The sequence below is a fragment of the Ovis canadensis genome, chromosome 7 (genome assembly GCF_042477335.2).
Source record: "Ovis canadensis isolate MfBH-ARS-UI-01 breed Bighorn chromosome 7, ARS-UI_OviCan_v2, whole genome shotgun sequence".
Lineage (NCBI taxonomy): Eukaryota > Metazoa > Chordata > Mammalia > Artiodactyla > Bovidae > Ovis > Ovis canadensis.
In genome coordinates, this window is record NC_091251.1 from 97,578,097 (window position 1) to 97,605,623 (window position 27,527).

General features: G+C 41.1%; 1 protein-coding gene across 36 annotated transcripts in view; it reads left to right on the forward strand.

Annotated features, from left to right (window-relative positions):
- The window catches only part of TTLL5 (tubulin tyrosine ligase like 5), a 313,391-nt gene that overhangs the window by 233,635 nt on the left and 52,229 nt on the right, over window positions 1–27,527 (forward strand). For all 36 annotated transcript variants that reach the window (XM_069597094.1, XM_069597088.1, XM_069597100.1 and 33 more), the window contains one exon: window positions 25,743–25,825. In XM_069597094.1, the coding sequence (XP_069453195.1) occupies window positions 25,743–25,825 (83 nt within the window). The remainder of the gene's footprint in view (window positions 1–25,742; window positions 25,826–27,527) is intronic.

Here is a 27,527-nt window from a genome sequence, read left to right on the forward strand (position 1 = left end):
GCTGGCAGGTCACGGCCAGATGACTCTTGTGACCTCCAGCAGGAGCCTCAACCAGACACAACCCCTGGTAACTGCTGAACTGTGGACTCGGAGGAGGGAACTTCCTCCTGGATGTGTTCTTCTTTCAGTCATTCTACAGAGTTAGATCTTTTCAATTTCATGTAAAATGCAACACTCTTCCCTCACTTCCACCCTTGTTTATTTGTTTTTAGGCATTTGAAAGGGAAGACATAGGATTGAGATTTCATAAGATGAATTAACTTCATTGACATTAGTCATCAGGCTCTGTGAAGCAACAATGTTTCTAATACCTTTTGTCATCTTCCTATCTTGCCTGAAAAAAAAGATGTCTCTGTAGCTATATCACTTACGTGTTTTAGGTCACGTTCTTCACTCTACCTCCAGCCATTTTCCCTAGAAAACTAGAAATGGGCTGGTAAAAAAAAAATGTTTTGGCTTTAGCAACCCCTGACCATTTAAAACTGGGGGACTTACCAAAGCTGTCTGGAGGAGGAGGCAACCCCTGATGGGTGAACACCTAGAAGAGATTTGTGTATTTCTCTTGCTCTCCTTGAGGGTCCCCATTCGTTTGTCCTTCACGAAATCAACTCAAATTGTAAAAAGGAATCCTAGGGCACAGAAAAAGCAGTTCGTGTTTTCCGCCCCTTGGATAATGAATCATATTCTGGATTTGGATTGAAAAACAATCCCTTGTGGTTGTTTTAATTATACTGCTGCCAGATTCGTTTACTCAGCAAATATTTATTCAGTGCCTACTAAGTGCCAAGCACTGTTCTAGGAATAACTGGCATCATGATAACTTTAGAGAACTCTCTGGAGCAGTAGGACAGTTCAGTTTGTTGTTGAGAGCCGATGGCACGACAGGAAGGATTTGTGGCCCCTGAGTTCCTTAAGGGCGCAGCCCCCGGGGCCCGACTGCCTGTGTCAGACCCCTCTTCACACTTTATTGCTGCAAGATCTTCAACAAGTTGCAATTTACTTAAACTCTTGGCTTCAATTTCCTTACTTGGGACTTCTCTGGTGGTCCAGTGATTAAGAATCCACCTGCCAACGCAGGGGACTCAGGTCCGATCCCGGGTCTGGAAACTAAGATCCCACTTACTGTGGGACAGCTTAACCTGTAAGACACGACTGCTGAAGCCTGCATGCTCAGAGCCCTTGCTCAGTAACAAGAGAAGCCACCCCAGTGAGAAGTCCTCTTGCCGCAACTAGAGAGCCTAGACAGCAGTGAAGAGCAACACAACCCCCTAGAATTATTTGTTCCCTTATTTGTGGAGATAATATCTGTTTCATAGGACAGTTGAGAAAGATGAGCAGACTTAATATATGTAAAGTACATTGAACAATACATGGCACACTTCAGACCTCTGTAAGTCTTAGTAACCATCATAAGCATTCCGAAAGCACACACTCCTTCCCAGGTTTGAAAAGCCCACAGCTAGGCGGGGAAATGAACGTTGAATTTGCGAATGTGCTGTTTCCCGTGGTCTTTCCACTTATTGCTGGGATGGTCTTTGGTGGCCGATGAGGTTCGTGTGCTGGTGGAGAGGGGGGCTCTGTTGGCAGGAGCGGGGCCAGACATTGGAGGACCCCGCTCACTGCCCTGAACTCACTACTGGCAGGAGAGCTCTTCAGACTTCTGAGATGGAATTGCAGCTCCATGGACAGGCTTTGCTCTGCTGCATTTTTGTGGTTTCTTGTCTCTGACAGGCAGGAGTGTGGGAAAACCGGAAGCAGCTCAACACCAAAAAAGCACAAAAGAGGGAGGAAAAACAAAATTTCTTCAGAATTTAAAAAATATAATCTAAGTATCAAAAGGCATGCTGTTGAGGCATTGTTCCAGGAAATAGTTTCCAATTTGCCTTTAAAATTCTAGCACAAGTCTGTGAAGCTAAGTAAGTTAGCACTAGTGGAGACCTGAACATCCTTTCCTTTACATGAAAAATGTAGGGCTTGAGGACCCCCCCTGTTTTCAATATGCTCTCAGACTTTTAGGAAGAAGAATAGCACTGTTTTTCTCTGAACTGACTCAGTGAAAAGTTCTCCCTAGGAAGCATCCAGATAAAGTTTTTTGAAATAATCTTTTCATGTAAGAATTATTTTCGATTTGTAAAGCTAGTACACATAAAGATACGTACACTCAGTTTTCCCCACGTTAACATCCTATATTGCCATGGTACATTTGAAGACACTGCAATACGAAGAAACTGTCACCCATACATTACAATAAACTAAATGCCATACTTTATTGGGATGCTGAAGTTATTTTTAATCTAGAGAAACCTTTCACGGCTTCTGAAATCAGGACCCTAAGTATCAGGTGACATATTATTATTGTTGTTTTTCCAAAGTACTTGTTCCTAGCCAGCATAGCAAGTTACTTGACATCTGTGTGATTCAGTTTCCTGTTTAAAATAGAAATGATAATAGTACTAGAAGGCAATGGCACCCCACTCCAGCACTCTTGCCTAGAAAATCCCATGGATGGAGGAGCCTGGTAGGCTGCAGTCCATGGGGTCGCTAAGAGTCGGACACGACCGAGCGACTTCACTTTCACTTTTCACTTTCATGCATTGGAGAAGGAAATGGCAACCCACTCCAGTGTTCTTGCCTGGAGAATCCCAGGGACTGGGGAGCCTGGTGGGCTGCCGTCTATGGGGTTGTACAGAGTTGAATACGACAGAAGTGACTTAGCAGCATGGGGTTATTAAGAGAAGTAAATGAATTGATGAATGTCAGGCACAAATACAGTGCCTGGTACATAGTAAATACTAAATAAGTTTTAGGTGTTATGGCTAATACTAAGACGATACTCCAAGAAATTTTCACATAATTTTTTGCTTTCTTCCTACAAAATGTGTTGCTTCGTTTGATTAAGCTTATTGCGGCCCTGATGCGGGCTTGGTTCATATTAATCAGGAACCCTCAGTTATGACTGACGATACTGAGTCACACTCAGGAATGCCATAGTTGTCCCAAGAGACACAACTAATGAGAAGTTGTAATGAGCTTTTGACCGTGCCAAGCCCTGTGTTTTTGGGTTGAACTTCAAACCTCTCCTAGCGCAGAAGTTGGCACTGGACGAATATAGAAGCAATTTCCAAGAGCATCAAAGTTTCCACATCCTAGAGGGTTGAATTTAGAAAACAATAGAACATAAAAGATGGAATGTCTTTTGAATTTTGGTGCAAAGGGAGTTGAGAATCAGAACAGTGGAGTCCTATTTCTTTATAATAATAGTCTAGTCACTTTCCCTCTAAAGGTTTCAATTTGCTAACTGTAAAACAAAACTCACTGTCCCCACTGAATAATTAACCAAAATAACTTGTTTTCAGTCTGTTCTGTTGAAAGCTTTTTTTATGAGCACGTTTGTTTTTTAATCCTGACGCTTTACAGCCATTTTCCCCATCCTTTCTTGGCCCAGCAGTTCTTGGTTATAGTTCAAAGATTCATAGACTTATATTTCCTTTAGCTAAATCTCACTTGTCAATTCTGTGAAGAGAATGATTTAGTTTTTTTTTTTTTTGCCTTTTCCACAGTGCCAATACCATTTTTTGATCTCTCCTCTCTAATGTTTGTAACACTTCATAATTTAGTACCAACTTCAGATCCTCCTTTCAAAACTATTTGGGGTATTTCTTCCAAGCAGTCAGCTTAACTAGGAAGGATGAGAGCCGCTGAACATGCATATGAACTGTCTCTTCCTTGTAAAAGACTTTTTTCCCAGAGCCAGAATCATACTCTCCAGGAAACATACAGAAAGAAATCTGAGATTAGTGTTTGCGAGGGATGTGGGCAAAACTCATAGACTAGAGATGAATTTGGAAAGGCAGGGTCACAGCTGTTTACCTTGGGACTTCCCTGAGAAAAGAAAACTGCATGAGAAACACCAGACTCAAAGAAAGGGCTTTCCTTTAAATAGCTGGAGTTACCTTTCCTTGCCGGGTTTTAGTATATTCCGCATCAGAGTGACCTCAGTAGACTTCGAAGCCAACTGCTATTCTGTGTCAGCACCCAGGACAGTGGTGTTTGCTAAAGGCTGCTAAGGATTAGGAGGCAGGAAAGCTGTCCCAAACCCAGGAGCATGTTAATCCAAACACCAATTAATGTGACCTCAACATTTGGTCAGCAGTGTGATGGAGATGCTCACATTAATGTCAGAAAAATATAAAAATAAGGATCAAGAAAAAAATATGTTGTATCTTTTTAACAAATGAGTCATTGACAGGAGGCAAAGTGATCAGGAGTTAAAATGGTCCAAAAGTAAGGTCTTGAGGTAAGCATTGAAGATGTCATGTTGTAGGTTATTAACCATCTTTATCAGCTTTTCAGTCTTATTATGTGTAGCTTTGAGAAATATGATTGAAGCTGTAGTGTATCCATCCTTAAATATGAGATTTCTAATTTGTGTACTTCCCAAATAATATAGCCATAGGCTCTTAGTGCTGAAAGACAAAAACCTGGAGGAAGGCGCCATGTAGGGCTTTAGATACAGCAAGGTACACAGATGGACAGTGGCAGAACCAAAGCCAGAATTCACATCCCCTGCTATGCTAACCCCACACTCTTCCCAGTATATATCCGCTACTATGCTAACCCCACACTCTTCCCAGTAGACCACTGATTTCAGAGACCCTCCCACCAATCTATTCACATCCATTCTGTGCAGTAAGGGACAGAGTAATCATCCTAAAATAGTGCCTTTGGGAAAATGCAGTGTCAGCACTTAGAAACTTCCTTCCCTTCCTTTCCACATTAGTTTTGCCACTTAAATGGCTGATGAAATGCTCAAAAGTAGGAATAGTTAGTGTCACTGTCATAGTGAGGTGTTAGAGAAATGTCCCTTAGATGCAGCACGAGGATTGAAGAACAGCACTGAGAGCTTTATATACTGCCTGTCTGTGGGAGTGCAGTGTAGGAAAACACTGGGAGCCCTGGGATACACCAGTCAGGGCCCTCTCACTCTAAGGGGGCAGGCGGAGACAGAAAGAGCCGGGGGCCAGGTAAGGCGCCACCACTTAGGCTCTTTCCTTTACTAGCTCTCAGCATTTGGACCTCAGTGGATCTTAGGATTTGCTTTGGCCATGATGACAATGACATCAGTCTGCAAATAGGTACTTTAAATCACATGTAACAAATTGTTATCATTGGAATTATGTATGGTCCCGTGGGGAGAGAAATACATGAGACTCACAGAATGATGAATCTTCCTTTGGTGATTTTATACTTAGATAATTTAAATTAAAATCTTACTTTTCATTCATCCTTGCTGAGACATTAAAATGGTAATGTGACTGTTGGGTATTTCCCATCTCTCACTTCCCTTCTATCTTATCTGATTATGAAAAAAATCCCTTTTAAAGAGATTTGAATAGGAACTTCCCTGGTGGTCCAGTGGTTAAGAATCTGCCTTCCAGTCCCTGGTCGGAAAACTAAGATCCCATATGCGTGGGGCAACTAAACCCAGAGGCTGCAGCTACTGAGCCTGCGTGCTCTGGAGCCCACACGCCACAACTAGAGAGAAACCCGTCTTATAACAACTAAGACCTGATGCAGTCAAATAGATAAATTAAAAAAAAAATTTTTAAGATTTGGATAGAAACTTAAAATAGCCTTTGATAGAATTCATATCAGTTCCTCTGTGATCGTCAGTCCTTATTGGCAAACTCAGACTTTCTTCTCTGAGGATGAGCAAATATTTTAAAATCTCCGGGCCTGGAAATAGATAGTATAGCTTTAAAGAAAGATCCATGGAGAAGATTCAGAGGAGCTGTCCACCTCCAAAGTAAGTTTAATCAGGGAAGAAAACATTTTAGAAAAATCCCTAGTGTGCATTGGTGTGTAGAGCTCGGAAAAGCTATCTGAAAGCAAGTAGTCTGGGGTCTGGAAGGATTGAATGGAAATGAGAACACCTGAGTGAAAAATTGGATTAAATGTGGTGAATAGAGATTGGGTGCTGCACAAAATGGAATTAGTGACATTCAGGACAAACTGTTAAAATTCTGAGGAAAAAAGTGTACCAAGATAAAAATGATGAGAGAAAAGATAGATTCAACCTAAAATAATGAATTCCAAAATGAAAACAGAATAGTCATTATTATAGGCAAAATAGATCTAACCTGAGGACATAAAGGGTTTTGAATAGTATAATTAATGAGATTAAATTAATAACATGCAATTTTATGCCCTGCAGAGCTCCCATGGAATATTTTTCAAAACTAAATGATTTTAGTATAAATCTTCAAAAAAACAGGAATTATGCAGTCTTCATTCTCTGACCACTTTATAATGAAATGAGATTTTAAAATCTGGGCAAATGCTCAAATAAATGTAGAATGTTAAAATACTCTTTTAAGTAGTTTAGATCAAAATTACTTTGGAAACTACATTAAAAATAAGAATTGTACATATGAAAACAAGATAGAAAAGCCCATTCTAGACACTTTCATTTAGCAATTAGACAAAAAAAAGAAATAAATGGCATCCAACTTGGAAAGTAAGAAATAAAACTGTCTCTGTTTGCAAATGGCATGATATTACATATAGAAAACCGTAAAGACCCCACCAAAAGACTGTTAGAATTGATAAATAAGCTCAGTAAAGTTTTCGGATATAAAATTTATATCTAGAAATCTGTTGAATTTGTATACACCAACAATAAACTGTAAGAAAGAGAAATTAAGAAAAGAGTACCTTTTAAAATTATGTCAGAAATAATAATGTGCATTGGTGTACAGAGTTAGAAAAACGCCTAGGAATAAACCTAGTGAAGGAGGTGAGAAAATACGTACACTGAGTACTGTAAGACACTGATGAACGAATTCAAAGACACAGTAAATGGAAAGATATTCTGTGCTTAAAGACTGAAAGAATTAATAGTGTTAAAGCAATCTACAGATTCAGTGCTATCTGTGTCACAATTCCAATGGCATTTTTCATAGAAATAAAACAAAAATCCTAAAAGTTGGCCTGAATAGCCAAAACAATCTTGAGAAAGAAAAAGAAAGCTGGAAGGATCGTGTTCCCTGATTTGAAACAGCATTACAAAGCTACAGTAATCAAAGCAGTATTGGCGTACACACAGACACATAGATCAACGGAACAGAAAAGAGGTCCCAGAAATAAACCTAGGCATGTTTGATCAATTAATTTATGACAAAGGAATCAAGACTATACAAGGGGGAAAAAGGATAGTCTCTTCAATACATGCTGTTTGAAAAATTGGACAGCCACATGCAAAAGAATGAAATTGGATCGCTATTTTAAACCATACACAAAAGTTAACTCAAAGTGGAATAAAGACTTGAATGCTAGAATGGAAACTATAAAACTCCTAAAAGAAAACATAGGCACTAATCTCCTTGAGTCAGTCTTGACAATGATATTTTAGATTTGACAGCAAAAGAAATAGACAAGTGAACTGCATCAAACCTAAAAGTTTCTGCACAGGAAAGGAGATCAACAAAATGAAAACGCAACGTACCAAGTGGGAAAAAATATTTGTAAATCATATATCTAATAAAGTGTTAATATCCAAGTTATATAAAAAACTCATGCAACTCGGTGGAAAAAAATAGTCCAATTAAAACATGGGCAGAGAACCTAATAGGCGTTTTTCCAAAAAAGATGTTCAAATGGCTAAGAGGTACAGGGAAAGGTGTTCAGCAATACTTATCATAAGAGAAGGGCAAATCAAAGCCACCAGAAGATGCCACCTCATACCTGTTAGAATGACTGTCATCAAAAAGACAAGAAATAACAAGTGTGGGCAAGAATGTGGAGAAAAGGAAACCTTATGTACTGTTGGTGGAAATGTAAGGTGGCACTGCCACTCTGGGAAGCAGTATGGAGGTTCCTCAAAAAATTAAAAATAGAACCCCCTAACATATCTGGACAAAGAAAATGAAAACAGGATGTTGAAAAGATACTTGCACTCCCATGTTCATTGCAGCCTGATTCACAATAGCCAAGATATGGAAACAACCAAAATGTCCATCAATGAGTGGATAAAGAAGATATAGTATATATGTATGGAATGGAATATTATTCAACCACGAGAAAGAAGTAAATCCTGCTATTTTTAACAACATAGATGGACCTCGAGGACACTATACCAAGTGAAATAAGGTGGACCTTTAAGGCATTATGCTAGAGAAATAAGCCAGACAGAGAAAGACAAACATTGCATGGTTCCCTGGTGGCTCAGACAGTAAAGAATCTGCTTGCAATGCAGGAGACCTGGGTTCGATCCCTGGATCAGGAAGATCCCCAGAGAAGAAAATGACTACCCATTCCAGTATTCTTGCCTGGAGAATTCCAAGGACAAAGGAGCCTGGCAGGCTAGAGTCCATGGGGTCGCAAAGAATCGGACATGAGGGAGTGACTGAAACACATACACACATATCACTTATATGTGCAATGAAAAAAAAAAACAAACTTATAGAAACAAAGAAAAGTTGTTGCCAGGACCTAGAGTAGGGGGAAATAGGGAGAGGTTGGTAAAAGGGTACCAACTTTCAGCTATAAGTGAGTAAAAATAAAATCTGAGGATCTAATATAATATATGGTGACCGTAGTTGACAACACTGTATTGTATAACTGAAGTTTTCCAAGAGAGTAGAACTTAAATGTTCTCACCAAAACGAAGGAGGAGAAAGAGAAAGAAAAAGGTAAATACGTGAGGTGACGTGTGTGTACTAAGCCACTTCAGTCGTGTCCGAATCTTTGGAACCCTGTGGACTGTAGCCCGCCAGGCTCCTCTGTCCACGGGATTCTCCAGGCAAGAATACTGGAGCACGTTGTCACGCTCTCCCCTAGGGAATCTTCCCAACCCAGGGATCAAACCCACGTCTCTTATGTCTCCTGCATTGGCAGACGGGTTCTTACCACTAGCGCCACCTGGGAAGCCCTGCGTGAGGTGGTGCATGTGTTAAATAACTAGATAGGGGGAGTCCTTCTGCAATATATATGCCAAATCACCTCAGTGTACTTTGAATAACCTATAATTTTGTCAAGTCAATAAAGCTGAAATAACATTTAAAGATAAAAAATGAATTATATGTATCAAACTTATGTTTGAAATGTAGGCAACAGTGTACTCAGAGCTAAACTCATAATTATTTTCAGCATTAAATACGGAAAGATTGTAAAGGAATTAATCAGGATACAAATGTCAAATTAGCTTCAACCAATAAACTGGTTTCAACTCATTACAGCAGTGTCATGTTAAAGAGAATTATGAGGACTTCTCTGAGCTCAGCAAGAAAGAGTGCTGTGATAGATTAGTAATGTCTGATGTTGAGAGTAGTGACTATGCAAGCCACATATTTGTCATACCTGAACTAAGCTTCCGTCTCTAAAAGCTAGAAAAGGGTCAATAAAACAAAGCTAAGAAAACAGATCAAAGGAAATCAAGAAGAAAGCAATATAAACTGAAAAACAAGCCACAAAATTAGCTAAACCCAAAACATTTTTTAGTTCAGGGTAGGGGGACAGGGAAGCAGAAAATAATTCTGGCACCATTCTGCCAGAAAGATAAGAGAATTAAAAATAAAAGTTTAAAAAAGTAGATGCAGGGACGATGGAAAAATCAGGAGAACACTGCACATAGTTATATGCTACTAAAATTTTAAAACTGGATGAAAGATAATATTTTGAAAAATGTGGGCTCTCAAAATTGGTTCTTGAATAAAAAGAAAACCCAAGTAGAACACGATAGAAGATTTTAAACTATCCAAATAGGTACTTCAGGAAATAGGGTACGCACATAGGCCTAGGAAGCAATTTTAAAATACCGTCTCTAAAGTAGTTCTTTGAACCTTTCTTCTGAACTCTCTGGAGGCTTTCAGTTGCCTGCAAGATAAAGTTGAGAGTCCTTACTCTGGACATTGAAGCTCTCTGCAGTATATTCTCCATCCTGTCTCTAGTCTACTTGGCTCCATTAATTGGTCCTACCTGCCCATGTCATGCCCCCTGCACAGAATGCCCTTCTCCATCTTGAGTCGAAGTCCTGCCTTTTATTCAAGATCAGGTTCTAGTTTATCACTTTGATATAGCTTGACCAACTGCCCCGTTGTCAACTCCTCAGCTGGCTCTACCATCTGCGTCCTTGTCTTATTTTTCCTTTTCCTACGTGTTCTGCTTTCTATTAGGGACAGATGTCTTGTCTTTGTCCTTTTATCATATAAATATTGAATGTCCATTGCTATGCATTGCTCTGGACGTTGGTGATAACACCGGTGGACAAGACAGACATGAGCCCTCTATTCGTGAAGATCAATTTTGAGAGAGGAGAGAGAAGTTCAGTCCCCAGCCCCTGATAGAACTTATATTCATGATAAGTTCTCAGGAAATGGTAGTGGAGGAGGCGGTGGTGAAGGTGGAGAGAGTGGCAAATTATTTTGCATCAGGGTGAATGCATCAGGGACCACTAAGTAACAAAGATCTCTTCATTAATTATTTAGACCATGTAGAGTATGGGAGAGTGTGGAGTACAACTGCTAATAGCCCAAGATTTGAAATTAAATTTGAATCCTGGCTGCTTCACTTAATTGACTGTTATTTAGGGATATCTCTAAGCTTCTGTTTTGTTATCTGTAAGATATTATCTACATCATGGAGTTGTTCTTAGGATTAAAGGAGATCATGTGTTTCCCTGACATATAGTAAGTGTCCGTTGCATGCTGGTTGATGTGGTTTGTAATTTCTGCTGCTGTTACTATTCCCTGTTAAATCTCATTCTTGTTTTTACTAAACTGATGTTCGTAAGTGTGATATGGCTCTAGCTAACCAGGCTATGGAAATTGACACACATTCTGATTTCCTGAACACTAATAACTCTGATGACTATTGAAGGTGAAGGCTTAGTTTCAAACAAAACAAAAGATTAAATTTTGACTTGCTGACTTCCAGTCAAGTTGGCTCCATAAGTTTATGCTTAGTATTCCCCCTCTGCTTCAAACACAGCAGTGATAGATAAACAGCTTAAAGAAGAAGAAATAAACAAGGGAAGCATCTCCATGGCCCCAAAGTGTACTTGCAACAAATAGCAATCAGTGAATGAGGCTGAAGCAGCAAGCTTTGCGAGCCCTGCTGTGGAAGCGGGCAGTGGCGGCCTGGACCGCAGCTCCCGTGGCATTTTGGGGCCAGTCTCTGCCCTACCCAAGAGCAGAGACTCATTCATAGAAAACAAAAGAGCGATTTTTTCAGTTGGAGATGATACTGCCCCCAGAGGGCATTTGGCAGTGTTGGAGTCATTGGTTGTGAGTTGGGGGAGGGGTGTTGCTACTGGTGTGAAATGAGTAGAGTCTAGCGGTGGTACTGAAAAAACTAAAAAAGGCATCCTGTGAAGCGTAGGACAGTTTCCCATAGTGAAGAATTATCCAGTCCAAAATGTCAGTATACCAAACTTGGAAAATCCTGAGCTAAAGAATGCTGTGGGCCCTCCTACAGGGAGACTGATAAAGCTGCCATGGACCCACCGGCTGAGGCTCCATCTTTCAACGAGGCCATGAGCCTACCGAGTTAGAAAGATAATGAAATACCTTCTGAATTTCTATTCATCTCTGTGGCAGAGGCACCAAAATACCACTGTAAAGTCTGGTTCTAGACTGCAGTCAGGGGGACTGGGTGGAGGCAACTGTGAAGTCTTCCAACAGGGAGGGAAGAACACAGGGGGAAAGCGATGCCTATTCAGAATGAGCCTGCAAACCAGAACTCTAGAGCACAGGAGTAAATCTAATATTAAGAAGGATTGCCTGCAGAATCAAAACTGAACCATGAACTCCTTACAGGTGAAATTAATATTTTGAATGGTGAGACATATTCGCTCATGTATCTAGCCGTATCTTGTGGAATATGACATGTGACTCTAATAGGAGTATCAGAAGAGAGAGCCGAAGGATAGGTTAACAAGCAATACTTTAAAAAATAGTAACAGAATTCTCAGCTAAAGATATAAGTCCTCAGCTAAACAAATCATTCTTTGCACCATTCTTTGCAACCATCATAGTGTGTCTGCATAGAAAGTGCAGACCATCAAGCATAAATGGGGAGTCTAAATGTATTACCTGAAAGAAACCTACTTTTAACTACAAAGAAAAAGAGAATAGCAGCAAGCTTCTCTTCAGAAGTAATAAGTGGCAGAAGGCAAGAGCTAATAGCTTTAAAGTGTTGAGGCAAAGTAACTTGCAGTCTAGAATTTTATATATAGCTAAATTATCATTCAAGAAAGAAGGCAAAAAATAATAATTTGAGATATTCGAAGTCTAAGAGTATACCCATGGGCCTCACTGAAAAAATTAGTGAAGATAAATGTGAACACAGAATAGTGTTGCAATGAAGTGCAAAAACTGTATAAAATGTCTGTACACATTAACGACTATAAAAATAATTGTTGGTTTTCTTAAAAGGATTAAACACGTTTATGACAACAACAGGATTCAAGGTCAGGAGTATTCTGTGGACAGTAAATGTGTGAAAACATCTGTGTCAAGCTCAAGGGCAAGATGGAAATACTGAGTAGCTTTAGACTTTCTTAGAAAATAGTAGCTAAGTAATAGATATACAGTCTGCTGCTTTCAAACCAACAGAGCGGGAGAGAAGGGAATGTAGAAACTTTATGAATCCAGTGGGAGGCAGGAAATGGGAAAAAACGGCAAAGGAAAAAGATAGTAAGTGGAAAATTAAAACTAAGATAAAACACATGAGTAATCCCAATAAATGTTAGCAGATTATACTCTTCTATTAAAAGCTAGATTATCTAGTTCTGTTTTTTAAAACATTCAGTTATAGGCTGCTTAAAAGACGTATCGAAAGGAAAATCTCAGAAAGGTAAAAGATTGGGGAAAAGATAAACCATGCAATACTAATTAGAGGCAGAACTAGTCTGTTGCGGTTCAGTTGTCAAGTCTGTCCAGCTTTGCGACCCCGTGGACTACAGCACGCCAGGCCTCCCTGTCCTCCACTATCTCCTGGAGTTTGCTCAAATTCATGTCCATTTAGTCAGTGATGCTATCTAATCATCTCATCCTCTCCCTCTGCCTTCTCCTTTGGCACTCAATCTTTCCTAGCATCAGGATCTTTTCCAGTGAGTTAGCTCTTCAAATCAGATGTCCAAAGCACTAGAGCTTCCGCTTCAGCATCAGTCCTTCCGATGACTGTTCAGGGTTGATTTCCGTTAAGATGGACTGGTTTGATCTCTTGGTAGTCCAAGGGACTCTCAAGAGTCTTCTCCAGCACAATTCAAAAGCATCAATTCTTCAGCGCTCAGCCTTCTTTATGGTCTTTATGATCTCACATACAAACATGACTACTGGAAAAACCATAGCTTTGACCATGTGGACCTTTGTCAGAAAAGTGATGTCTCTGCTTTTTAATATACTATCTAGGTTTGTCATGGCTTTCCTTCCAAAGAGCAAGCATCTTTTAATTTCATGGCTGTAGTCACCACTGTGATTTTGGAGCCTAAGAAAATAAAATCTGTCACTACTTCCACTTTTTCCCCTTCTATTTGCCATGAAGGGATGGGACCAGAGGCATGTTCATAGTTTTTTGAATGTTGAATTTTAAGCCAGCTTTTTCACTCTTCTTTCACCCTCATCAAGAGGCTCTTTAGTTCCTCTTCACTTTGTGCCGTTAGACTGGTGTCATCTGCATATCTCAGGTTGTTGATATTTCTCCCGGCAATCTTGATTCCAGCTTGTGCTTCATTCAGCATGGCATTTCGCATTATGTACTCTGCATTTAAGTTGAATAAACAGGGTGACAGTATACAGCCTTTCCCAATTTTGTACCTGTCGGTTGTTCCATGTAAGGTTCTGACTGTTGCTTCTTGACCCACATACAGGTTTCTCAGGAGGCAGGTAAGGTGGTCTGGTATTCCCATCTCTTTAAAAATTTTCTACAGTTTGTTGTGATCCACAGACAAAGGCTTTTGAGTAGTCAATCAAGCAGAAGTAGATGTTGTTTCTGAAATTCCTTGGATAGCCATAGGTAAAAGGAAATTAAACAAAAAGCACTGGTAGGGATAAAGAGAAGCACTTGTATGCACTTAACATAACGTCAAAGTGTATAAATCAAAAAATATAAATAAAAAGCTAGCAAATTATATGAGAAATTCACAAATTATCATAGTGAGTGATTTATTTAAATATACTTCTATTGGTAACTGATAAGTAACTCAAATAAAAATTTCTGAGGATTTTGAATACTTGAAATGCAGAATTAACTGTTTGCTTTAATAAGATGCTTTTAATCTTTTTGACAACCACTCATAATTTAAAAATACATTTTATATGCAACCCAGTAAAAATATCTATATATGTATGAAGTTAAAGTTTCACATAATGCTTTTAAAAATGCTGATTGTGTCCCCTAAGTTAATTTTACAAACACCCCCTTATGAGTCACTACTCATGGAAAAGCATGAATAGCTGTGCATCGTCTCTTGGGCCCAAAGGGGATAATATACGTTCTTTTAAAGAACATGTGGAGGACTTCCCTAGTGGTCCAGCGGCTACGACTCTGTGCTCCTGGCACAGGCAGCCCACGTTCAGTCCCTGGTTGGGGAACTAGACCCCATGAGCTGTACCCAGAGTCTGCGTGCTGCAGCGAAGACCTGGTGCATCCAGATAAATAGTGAAGAATAAACAAAGTATGCGCGGAGTATTTGTGAGATTTCAGTGCATGCTGTGTCGTAAGTGAAGTCTCCACCTGTTTCAAAATAGCAGTGTCACACTTTATAATCTCTCTGTCTCTCTCTGTGTTCAGTCGCTAAGTCGTGTTCGACTCTTTTGCAACTCCCATGGACTGTAATCCACCAGGCTTCTGTGTCTGTGGGGTTCTCAGGCAAGAATACTGGAGTGGGTTGCCATTTCCTTCTCCAGGGGATCTTCTCCAACCAGGTATCGAACCCACGTCTTCTACATTGGCAGGCGGATTCTTTACCACTGAGCCACTTGAGAAGAATTACATATATAATTTATAATTATAATTGTAATATACTTAATCTAGAAATAATAGTTTTTTAAAGCCCCATGTGTTTAGAAGTTTTTTAAAATAGAGTATATAATACTCAGTTATTAAAGAGGTAATCATAACAAAAATAATAATCATTAGAACTGAATGGTCATGAAAGTATGACGTATCAGATTTGTGGGATAGTCAAAACTGCACTCTAAAGTAAGCTTATAGCCTTAAATACTTTATCCCAAAGGTAGGAAAGCTTGAAAATCAATATTAGTCATTTAACTTGAAATGCTATAAATGAAACAACAGTAAATTAACCAAAATCAAATAATAAAAATACAGAAATCACTTAGAACAACCTGGCACGTGGGAGAGCAGTGCCTCAATCAGTGTCTGGCACATATTAGGTGTTCAATAAAAACTTGGTGAAGCAATGAATGAAACAGCCAACAAAAACTCTGCAATGATTAATAATTTTTTTAAGTGAAAAGACACACATAAATAATATTAGGAATGAAAAGAAATATGACAAGAAATAAAGTGGATTTGTAAAATGTGTTCTGTGCCCCAGTAGTACACAAATTGACTTTACTAAATGTTTTTTGAATTGGTTTTGGAACCAGATTCACAATAATAATGTTCTAATTGTTATTTGCTAAGGATTGGAATGTTAGTATCTGTTTGTGAAATGTGTATATCATCCCTGGACAGGAGTACACATACACCTATTTGCACATAGATATGTTGTATGGTAAATTAGAAGATAATTAATCTGTGAGAAATGTTTGTTAAGCAGAGTTGAAGTCTTTTGGCAGGGGTTGGGGGCGGGTGGAATTCAATTCTTTAACCTAATTTGCATTTCAAGATTTCTTCTGTCCTTTGAGAATTGAAAGTGGTGGTCACCAGTATTTTATAAAATTGATCAAGTTTGAGGATGTTTCTTTTCAGGACCTTGATAAATGCCACCATAGCTGTTTGCCACAGCCCTGGCGAGATCAGCATTTCTAATTCTACTCTTTCTGTAAAATCTTGAGCATTTTCCTTTTGTGGGTCCTTCCTTCTATGGAAAGGTCATTCCTAATGTGGTGGCATGTATCCAAGATAGACTTTCACTAAACCATTGAAATAGAAAACTAGTACCTCTGTGTTAGAGATGTGGAAAGTCTTGAAACATAGCACCAGACCACCGTCAACCTTGTGAAGTAACGATCAAAACAGATCTTAAAGAAAGAATATCACTTTCAGCAAAAGTTTCCACCGATCAAAATAATGGTTGGAGGCAGGGAGAGGAAACCACAAATAAAGGAAATACAGAGTCACCCTTACCAGCAAAATGGATAATGGGGATTTTACCCATTATAACCCTCCTTGGTGATGGCATGTTGTGTAGGCCTGCTATATGGTGTGATCTTAATGGTGGTGGAACTCCTAGCCAGCCATTTAATCATCTTCTATTCCCTAAAGGGGCTTCCCTGGTGGCTCAGAGGGTAAAGAGTCTGCCTGCAATGCAGAGACCTGGGTTCGATCCCTGGGTCAGGAGTATCCCCTAGGGAAGGAAATGGCAATCCACTCCAGTATTCTTGCCTGGAAAATTCCATGGACTGAGGAGCCTGGTAGGCTACAGTCCTTGGAGTCACAAAGAGTCAGAGACGACAGAACGACTTCACTATTCCCAAAGTAGAGACTTGCCCTGGAAGAAATCTCTCAAAATAATAAATGCAGACATATTTCCACTCACAGAGATACTGTTTGTTTGCAATGTATTATTGAGCAACATCTTTGAAAGGCCTGGTCCCCTCAGTGCCAGGATCTTTCTTAGACCTCAGGAAAATGGAAGAGGCAAAAAGAGTAGAAAGAAATGGAGCAAGTGAATTGAATTCTGGGTTGGGAAGTATATATCTAATATTTGAGGAAAGTCTTTAGGTACTAACTTTGAACATGTCCCAAGGAAAGATCCTTTCTATGTTGAGATGTCCCCCATTAATAGAGTTCTTCTAATTCATCATTGCTACTAATGTAGGCACCTATCTTATTTCTCTTTTTAGGTGGCTCAGTTCATCAGGAATCCTGCCCTTCAGCGGTTTTTGATAATTATAGACAGTTCATCTGCAGAGAAGGGTCTGAACTAGGCCAGTTACCACAGCTGAGATTGTAGTAAGCCTACGTCTAACTCTTCTTCCATCTCCAGAACTTTCACCATTTCCAGGAATAATAGTTGAGGAACACTGCAGAATCGGTCATCCCTCACACTCTCCTTAGTTTCAACTCTAGCTTTTGTGATTCATCCAGCTCAGCATTTTGCATGATGTACTCTGCATATAAGCTAAATTAACAGGGTGACAATATACAGCCTTGTTGTACTCCTTTCTCAGTTTTGAACCAGTCTGTTGTTCCATGTCCAGTTCTAACCATTGTTTCTTGACCTACATACAGGTTTCTCAGGAGATTGGGAAGTCCTATGTTAGATTTATTGAGACTGCTTGTCAGTCTCAAATGAAACCTGTCTTCCAAAGAGAGTTTGAAAGTAATTTTGACTGATTTTAATTTCTGCCTCATGAGTTACCTCATAATTACCTTTTGACTTTAATAGTGAATTGCTGTTAAGTTTCAGGTTCTGAATATCTCACGGTCATTCTTCAACAGTTTAGCGCTAATAATCCATACTGAATTAGAATCAGTGAGTCATCCAACTTAATATTTCTGCATGTAGGGGACTTCCCTGGTGATCCAGTGGTTAAAAATCTGCATTTAAATGCAGGATGGGATCCCTGGTGGGGAACTAAGATCCACATGTTGTGGGGCAACTAAGCCCACACCCACAGCTACTGAGCCTGTAATCTAGGGTGCACGTGCTGCAGCAAAGATTCCACATGCCATAACTGGGACATCACAGCCAAATAAAGCATGTTTTTAAATGCTTCTTCATATAGATAGGCCCATAGTAAATGCAAAGACTGTTGATATTCCTGTGGTTGTTCAGGTCCCTAAGTTGTGTCTGACTCTTGGACTCATGGACTGTAGCACCCCAGGCTTCCCTGTCTTTTAATGTCTCCTGGAGTTTGCTCAAATTCATGTCCATTGAGTTGGTGATGCTGTCTAACCGCCTCATCCTCTGCTGCCCCCTTCTCCTTTTGCCTTCAGTCTTTCCCACCGTCAGACTCTTTTCCAATGAGTCATCTCTTCTAGTCAGATGGCCAAAGTATTGGAGCTTCAGCTTCAGCACCAGTCTTTCCAATGAATACTCAGGGTTAATTTTCTTAAAGATTGACTGGTTTGATCTCCTTGTGGTCCAAGGGACTCTCAAGAGTCTTCTCCAGCACCACAGTTTAAAAGCATCAATTCTTTAGCACTCTATCTTCTTTATGGTCCAACTCTCACATCCACATAGGACTACTAGAAAGACTGCAGCTTTGGCTATGCTGACCTCTGTCAGCAAAGTGATGCCTCTGGTTTTCAATATGCTCTTTATGTTTGTCATAGCTTTCCTTTCAAGGAGCACGTGTGTTTTAATTTCATGGCTGTAGCCACCATCTGCAGTGATTTTGGAACCCAAGAAAATAAAATCTGTCACTGCTTCCACTTTTTCCCCTCCTACTTGCCATGAAATTATGGGACTGGATGCCATGATCTTAGTTTTTGAATGTTGAGTTTTAAGCCAGCTTTTTCATTCTTCTCTTTCACCCTCATCAAGAGGCTCTTTAGTTTCTGTTCACCTTCTCCCATTAGACAGGTGTCATCTGCATATCTCAGGTTACTGATATTTCTCCCAGCAGTCTTCTTCCAGCTTGTGATTCTTCTAGCCCAGCATTTTGTATGATGTACTCTGCATAGAAGGTAAATAAGCAGGGTGAACAGCCTTGGCATACTCTTTCCCCAATTTAGAACCAGTCTGTTGTTCCATGTCCAGCTCTAACTGGACCTCCTGTACAGGTTTCTCAGGAGCCAAGTAAGGTGGTCTGGTATTCTCATCTCTTTAAGAATTTTCTACAGTTTGTTGTGGTCCACATAGTCAAAGGCTTTAGCATAGTCAGTGAAACAGAAATAGATGTTTTTCTGGAATTCTCTTGCTTTCCATATGATCCAACAAATGTTGGCAATTTGATCTCTGGTTCCTCTGCCTTTTCTAAACCCAGCTTGTCCATCTGGAACTTCTTGGTTCATGTACTGCTGAAGCCTAACTTGAAGGATTTGAGCATTACTTTACCAGCATGTGAAATGAGCACAATTGTATAGTAGTTTGAAGATTCTTTGGCATTGCTCCTCTTTGGGATTAGAATGAAAACTGACCTTTCCAGTCCTGTGACCACTGCTGAGTTTTCTAAATTTGCTGATATATTGAGTGCAGCACTTTAACAGCATCATCTTTTAGGATTTAAAATAATTCATCTGGAATTCCATTACATCCACTAGCTGCTTCCTAATGCCCACTGACTTCACACTCCAGGATATCTGACTTTAGGGGAGTGACCACACCATCATGGTAGTCTGGGTCATTAAGACGTTTTTTGTATTGTTCTTCTGCATATTCTTGCCATCTCTTTTTAATCTCTTCTGCTTCTGTTAGGTCCTTACCATTTCTGTCCTTTATCATGCCCATCCTTGCATGAAATGTCCCTTAATATATTCAGTTTTCTTGAAGAGATTTCTATTCTTTCCCATTCTGTTGTTGTCCTCTATTTCTTTGCATTGTTCACTTAAGAAGGTGTTCTTATCTCTCCTTGCTATTCTCTGGAACTCTGCATTCAGTTGGGTATATCTTTCCCTTTCTTCCTTGCCTTTCTCTTCTTTTCTCTTATCTATAAAGCCTGTTCAGACAACCACTTTACCTCCTCATATTCTTTTCTTTTTCTTCGAGATGATTTTGGTCATTGCCTCTTGTACAGTGGTACAAACCTCCATCCATAGTTCTTCAGGCACTCTGCCTGGCAGATCTAATCCCTTTAATCTATTCATCATCACCACTGTATAATCATAAGGGATTTGGTTTAGGTCTTTTTTCCCCTACTTCCTTCAATTTAAGCCTGAATTTTGCAATAAGGAGCTCAAGATCTAAGTCTTCATAGAACTGGTCAACTTCAGCTTATTCAGCATTAGAGGCTGGGACATAGTGGATTACTGTAAGGCTGAAAGTTTTGTCTTAGAAATGAAGTAAGAACCTTCTGTTGTTTTTGAGATTGCATCCAAGTACTGCATTTCAGATGCTTTTGTCGATTGTGAGAGCTACTCCATTTCTCTAAGGAATTCTTGCCCACAGTAGTAGATATAATAGTCACTTGAATTAAATTAGCTCATTCCTGTCCATTTTAGTTCACTGATTCCTAAGATGTCGATGTTCACTCTTGCCGTCTCCTGCTTGACCACTTGCAATTTACCTTGATTCATGAACCTAACATTCCGGGTTCCTATGCAATATTGTTCTTTACAGCACTGGATTTTACTTTTACCACCAGACACATCCACAACTGAGCGTCATTTCTGCTTTGGCTCAGCCTCTTCGTTCTTCCTGGAGCTATTAGTAATTGCTATCCACTTTACCCCAGTAGCATATTGGATACCTTCCCACCTGGAGGGCTTTTCTACCAGTGTCATATTTTTTTGCCTTTTCATACTGTTCATTCCAAGGCCAAATTTGCCTGTTACTCCAGGTGTTTCTTGACTTCCTACTTTTGCATTCCAGTCCCCTATAATGAAAAGGACATCTTTTTGGGGTGTTAGTTCTAAAAGGTCTTGGAGGTCTTCATAGACCCATTCAACTTCAGCTTCTTCAGCGTTACTGGTTGGGGCATAGACTTGGATTACCGTGATATTGAATGGTTTGCCTTGGAGACGAACAGAGATCATTCTGTCATTTTTGAGATTGCATCCAAGTACTGCATTTCGGACTCTTGTTGGCCATGATGGCTACTCCATTTCTTCTGAGGGATTCCTGCCTGCAGTAGTAGATATAATGGTCATCTGAGTTAAATTGACACATTCCAGTCCATTTTAGTTCGCTGATTCCTAGAATGTCAATGTTCACTCTTGCCATCTCCTGTTTGACTACTTCCAATTTGCCTTGATTCATGGACCTGACATTCCAGGTTCCTATGCAATATTGTTCTTTACAGCATCAGACCTTGCTTCTATCACCAGTCACATCCACAGCTGGGTATTGTTTTTGCTTTGGCTTCATCCCTTCATTCTTTCTGGAGTTATTTCTCCACTGATCTCCAGTAGCATATTGGGCACCTACCGACCTGGGGAGTTCCTCTTTCAGTTTCCTATCATTTTGCCTTTTCATACTGTTCATGGGGTTCTCAAGGCAAGAATACTGAAGTGGTTTGCCATTCCCTTCTCCAGTGGACCACATTCTGTCAGACCTCTCCACCATGACCTGCCCATCTTGGGTTGCCCCACACAGCATGGCTTAGTTTCATTGAGTTAGACAAGGCTGTGGTCTGTGTGATTAGATTGACCAGTTTTCTGTGATTATGGTTTCAGTGTGTCTGCCCTCTGATGTCCTCTAACAACACTTACTGTCTTACTTGGGTTTCTCTTACCTTGGATGTAGGGTATCTCTTCATGGCTGCTCCAGCAAAGCACAGCTGCTGCTCCTTACCTTGGACGAGGGGTGTCTTCTCATGCCGCCCCTCCTGACCTTGAACATGGAGTAGCTCCTCTCAGCCCTCCTGCGCTCGTGCAGCCACCGCTCCTTGGACATGAAGTTAAACTTTTTGTTTCTCACTTGGACCTAGAAGAGCAAGTATCAGCCTTACAGGCACTTTGGATGGCTTTGGGGAGTCCATGAGGAACTTAAATAAAATGCACCAGCATTCCAGATGCAGGTCTCCAAGGCTAAGGCTTGGGAAAAGGGAAAGCCCTCTGCTCCTTCCTCTCCTCCTTGCATCTATGGTTCCCCTGTCCTCAGAAGTAGAAAGGTGTGGGCAGGGCCCAGGTCGCAGCTCACTGCAGGGGAAGGGCTGTAAGACAGCGTGATCCTTGCATCACTCCTGGAATGTGACTTCAAGCTCCCTGTCTCCACTGGGGGTGTCGGGACCACCTGGCACCTAAGCCTCTACCAGGCGCTCCCAGAGCTCCTTATACCACCTTGCTCTGTGCCCACCAGTCCGTGTTTCCCTGATTTCTCTGGTGGTACCAATCACCTAGGCCCTTGGGGACTGTAAAAAAAAACCTAAGTTCTTAAGGCCTGTCCCAGACCACTGAATCAGGATCTCCAAGGGAATGGTCTGGAGAGCTGTGTGGTTAACAAGGGTCTTTTAATTTCATGGTTGCAGTCACGATCTGCAGTGATTTTGGAGCCCCCTAAAATTAAGTCTGTCACTGTTTCCACTGTTTCCCCATCTATTTGCCATGAAGTGATGAGACTGGATGTCATGATCTTTGTTTTTTGACTGTTGAGTTTTAAGCCAGCATTTTTACTCTCCTCTTTCATTTTCATCAGTCAGTTAGTTAGTTCAGTTCAGTTCAGTTGCTCAGTCGTGTCCGACTCTTTGTGACCCCATGAATCACAGCATGCCAGGCCTCCCTGTCCATCACCATCTCCCAGAGTTGACTCACGTCCATCGAGTCCGTGATGCCATCCAGCCATCTCATCCTGGGTCGTCCCCTTCTCCTCCTGCCCCCAATCCCTCCCAGCATCAGAGTCTTTTCCAATGAGTCAACTCTTCGCATGAGGTGGCCAAAGTACTGGAGCTTCAGCTTTAGCATCATTCCTTCCAAAGAAATCCCAGGGCTGATCTCCTTCAGAATGGACTGGTTGGATCTCCTTGCAGTCCAAGGGACCCTCAAGAGTCTTCTCCAATACGACAGTTCAAAAGCATCAATTCTTTGGCACTCAGCCTTCTTCACAGTCCAACTCTCACATCCATACATGACCACAGGAAAAACCTTGGCCTTGACTAGATGGACCTTAGTCAGCAAAGTAATGTCTCTGCTTTTGAATATGCTATCTAGGTTGGTCATAACTTTTCTTCCAAGGAGTAAGCGTCTTTTAATTTCATTTTCATCAAGAGGCTCTTTAATTCATCTTTGCTTTCTGCCACAAGGGTGGTGCCTCTGCATATCTGAGGTTATTGATATTTCTCCCAGCAATCTTGATTCCAGCTTATGCTTCATCCAGCCCAGCATTTCACACGATGTACTCTGCATATAAGTTAATAAGCAGGGTGACAGTATACAGCCTTGATGTACTCCTTTCCCAATTTGGAACCAGTTTGTTGTTTCATGTCCAGTTCTAACTGTTGCTTCTTGACCTGCATACAGATTTCTCAGGAGGCAGGTCAGGTGGTCTGGTATTCCCATCTCTTTCAGAATTTTCCACAGTTTGTTGTGATCCACACAGTCCAAGGCTTTAATTAACAGTCAATGAGCAGATTTTTTTCTTGAATTCTCTTGCTTTCTGTATGATCCAGTGGATGTTGGCAATTTGATCTCTGGTTCCTCTGCCTTTTCCAAACCCAGCTTGCACATCTGGAAGTTCTTGGTTCATGTACTGTTGAAGCCTGGCTTGGAGAATTTTGAGCATTACTCTGCTAGCATGTGAGATGAGTATAATTGTGTGGTAGTTTGAGCATTCTTTGGCATTGCCTTTCTTTGGGATTGGAATCAAAACTGACCTTTTCCAGACCTGTGGCCACTGCTGAGTTTTCCAAATTTGCTGGCATATTGAGTGCAGCACTTTCACAGCATCATCTTTTAGGATTTGAAATAGCTCAATTGGAATTCCATCACCTCCACTAGCTTTGATGCTTCCTAAGACCCACTTGACTTTGCACTCCAGGATGTCTGGTTCTAGATGAGTGATCACACCATCAAGATTATCTGGGTATGAAGATCTTTTTCGTGTAGTTCTTCTCTGTATTCTTGCCTCCTCTTCTTAATATCTTCTGCTTCTGTTAGATTCATACCATTTCTGTCCTTTATTGTGCCCATCTTTGCATGAAATGTTCCCTTGGTATCTCTAATTTTCTTGAAGAGATCTCTAGTCTTTCCCATTCTATTGTTTCCCTCTATTTCTTTGCATTGATCACTTAGGGAGGCTTTCTTATCTCTCCTTGCTATTCTTTGAAACTCTGCATTCAAATGGATGTATCTTTCCTTTTCTCCTTTACCTTTCACTTCTCTTCTTTTCTCAGCTATTTGTAAGGCCTCCTCAGACAACCATTTTTCCTTTTTTGCATTTCTTTTTCTTGGGGATGGTCTTGATCACTGCCTCCTGTACAGTGTCACAAACCTCCATCCATAGTTCTTCAGGCATGCTGTCTGTCAGATCTAATCCCTTGAACTTATTTCTCACTTCCACTGTATAATTGTAAGGGATTTGATTTAGGGCATACCTGAATGGTCTAGTGGTTTTCCCCACTCTTCAACTTAAGTCTGAATTTGGCAATACGGAGTTCGTGATCTGAGCCACAGTCAGCTCCCAGTCTTGTTTTTGCTGACTGTATAGAGCTTCTGTATCTTCGGCTGCAAATAATATAATCAATCTGATTTCGGTATTGACCATTTGGTGATGTCCATGTGTAGAGTCTTCTCTCGTGTTGTTGGAAGAGGGTGTTTACTGACTCTCCCAGGTAAAATGTTTACATTTCAACTGAAATCAAGGTAGACAGGCCCAACAAATAAGTGTATTTATGGGGCAATGGGTCAGATTACTTCTAGAAATTTTAAGTATATAATAGTGAGTAGGACTGAAGCAATCTCTGTCTTCATGGAGCTCACATTCTAGCAAGGATGACAGATGTTAAGTTCACAGCTACCCCATAGTCCCATAGTCCCATAGGTTTTGGTAGTGGCTTTCCTGGTGGTCCAGTGGTTAAGCCTTCATGCTTCCACTGCAGGGCATGCAGGTTTGACCCCTCAGAAGTTCTGCATGCCATGAGATGCAGTCAAGGAAAAAAAATTTTTTTAAGAAAAATATATATAATTTTGGTAAATGCAATGAAAGAATGACAAAGCTGTAAGAACCTGTAGCAGGAGGAGCTGGCATAGTCTGGAGGGCATCAGACCAGTGAAAGAGTTTCTAAAGCAAGCAGCTGGGGAGCCTGTGCTGGAAGAATCTAAAATACTCTGTCCTATCTCTTGTCAAAACTTGGTGTGAGGGAAGGTACCTCTATATGTGGTTTCTCAACCTTGGCACAGCTGACATCTTGGACTAGAATATTCTTTGGGGGCACTTTGCAAGGGCACTGTGGGAAAGGCTTAGCACCATTCCTGGCCTCTACCCACTAGATGCCAGCAGGCCCCACAGTTGTAACAACCACAAATATCTCAGCATCACCAAATGTCCCTTGCTGGGAGGGTGGGGATAGAGGGCTAAATCCACCCCTACTCTCTCCCCCAGTTGAGAACCACTGTTGCACATAAATTTTTTTTTATGTCTTTACTTATGATTTATCTAAGTCAATACCAGAAATTTAATTTACTCATTCAGTAAACAAGTAATCTGTTGAGTGCTTATTAGGTGCAGGCATTGTGATAGTTGCGGGCGGAAGTGGGGGGGGACACAGTCATGATCCAAGCCTGTGTTTTCTTGAAGCTGTGTTCTAGTGGGGAGAAATGTACAATCAATTTTAAAACACATAACACTTCAGAAGAAGAAAGTTCTTTCTGATAAGATGACATCTGTACTTGAAAGAAGTCTTAAAAGAAGCCAGGGTGGGGGCAACCCCAGAAGCAAGAGGCAGCGCCCCTGAAGGGCAGTAGTTGACCTCACCTTTCTGTCTTCAGGTCTAACCAAGCCGCTTGTGTTTCAGAGGGGCCTCCGCAGAAGGGCAGCTGAACGGACTCCAGAGCAGCCTCAACTCTGCAGCCTTTGTGCCCATCACCAGCTCCACAGGTTAGTCTGCGGGGGCGCAGTGGGGAGGGACTGGGCCCACCCTTCTCTCCTCTGCCTCTGAGGAGAGCTCCCGTTCAGAGAACGAAGCCTCTCAGGCTTCTGAAGTGTTGGCAAATGGGCATGTGGTCGCTCTCTTCTTTCAGATGATACATTTTAGGGTGAAGTGGTTTTTCTGCGCTTAGTTTGGGGTAGATGAAATTTCCCAGTCTGGCAGAGTGTTACCAGATTTGCAGCATTTAGTAAAAATTGCCTGTATTTGAAAAAACTTGCCAGTGTTTCACCATTTATGTGATGTTTCCACACGTAGTATTAGCATCTTACATTAAATCCTCACTGCAGCCCTGTGAGGTATACCATTGTCCCCTCCACGTGAGCAGAGGCTCAGAAAGTGGAGAGACCTGTGGGAGCTGATCCGTGGGTGCAGATCTGGAGCTGTGGTCCGGGCTGCGTCCTGCCTGCTAACATCACGGTCTTGCCAGGTAGCAGCTGAGGGCCTCAAGCCTCTCACCATATAAGGCAGCACTGGCCCGGGGATAGCTTCCTGTGAGTAGCACTTCCTGCACTCATAAGTCGTCAGAAAACTGAAAGCAAATCCACTATTCGATTCAACAAATATTTATTTTTGAACACCTCCTGTGGGGAAAGTAGCATGCTGGGCAACTGAGACATATGAAGAGTGAACTAGGCCTTCCCTGCGGTCAGGAAACTTAGAGGCTCAGGGAGAGGGAGGTTGACGGGATGTGGCTGCAGGAGGGAGTGCCAAGCACTGGGGACATAGAGAATAATAGTAGACAGTGTTGCTGTGTGTCAGGCACACTTCTGAATGCTTCACATGTCATAACTCATCTGTTCACAAAGCACACGTGTAATATGGGAGCTGTATTCCCTGTTTTACAGCTGAAGAAATAAAGGCACAGACAGATTATGAACCATAATCCAAACTCCCACAGTTGGTCAGTGGTGGAGCAGTATTTGAACCCAAGCAACTTGGCCCAGGCTCTTTAGGGATAGAAGAGGGCTTCCTAGAGGAAGACGCATCTGAACTGGGGTCTGACTGTGACAGGTCAGCCGGGAGAGGGGCGGCCTGGGGTGGAAGGAGGTCCAAGAAGAGAGACCAGTGTGGGCAAAGGCCAGTGAGGAAAGGGGGCTGGTGGTGAAATGGTGCTGTGTTCTGGGGAACCCCCTGTATCAGTGTGGCTAGGAACTAGGGCCTCTGAGCAGGGGGCGTAAGGGCAGGGTGCAAGGGTGTATGTGTGTGATACAATACACCTTAAAATGATGACAAGATTGTTAAGGAATCTGGTTCATTTGCCTATATCATGGGGATAATTATTAATACATATACCTCATAGGCTTACTATATAGAGAGGAAGGCTCTATAACTGCACCCAAGTCAGATAATAATATGAAAAGAGTATAGATTTTGTTTTCCACTTAAACTCTTCAAACCTAAATTCAAGAAATAGTTGATGGGTATATAACTCCCCCCACTTTCCCCCTAAAAAGAACTCCTAGAACATGGTAGTTATTTTTAAGGAGGTTAAATTTCCACCTGGAACTCTTATGGCCTGAGAAGTGGGAGGTTAAGAGAACCATGGCCTACCTGGAATGATTTCCATGAGATAGAGCTCTTAGAGCCTCGGCAGCTCTTCAGATTTGCTGAGGCTGGAGAAGTTTACAAAGCTTAGGAGATCCAGGAAGC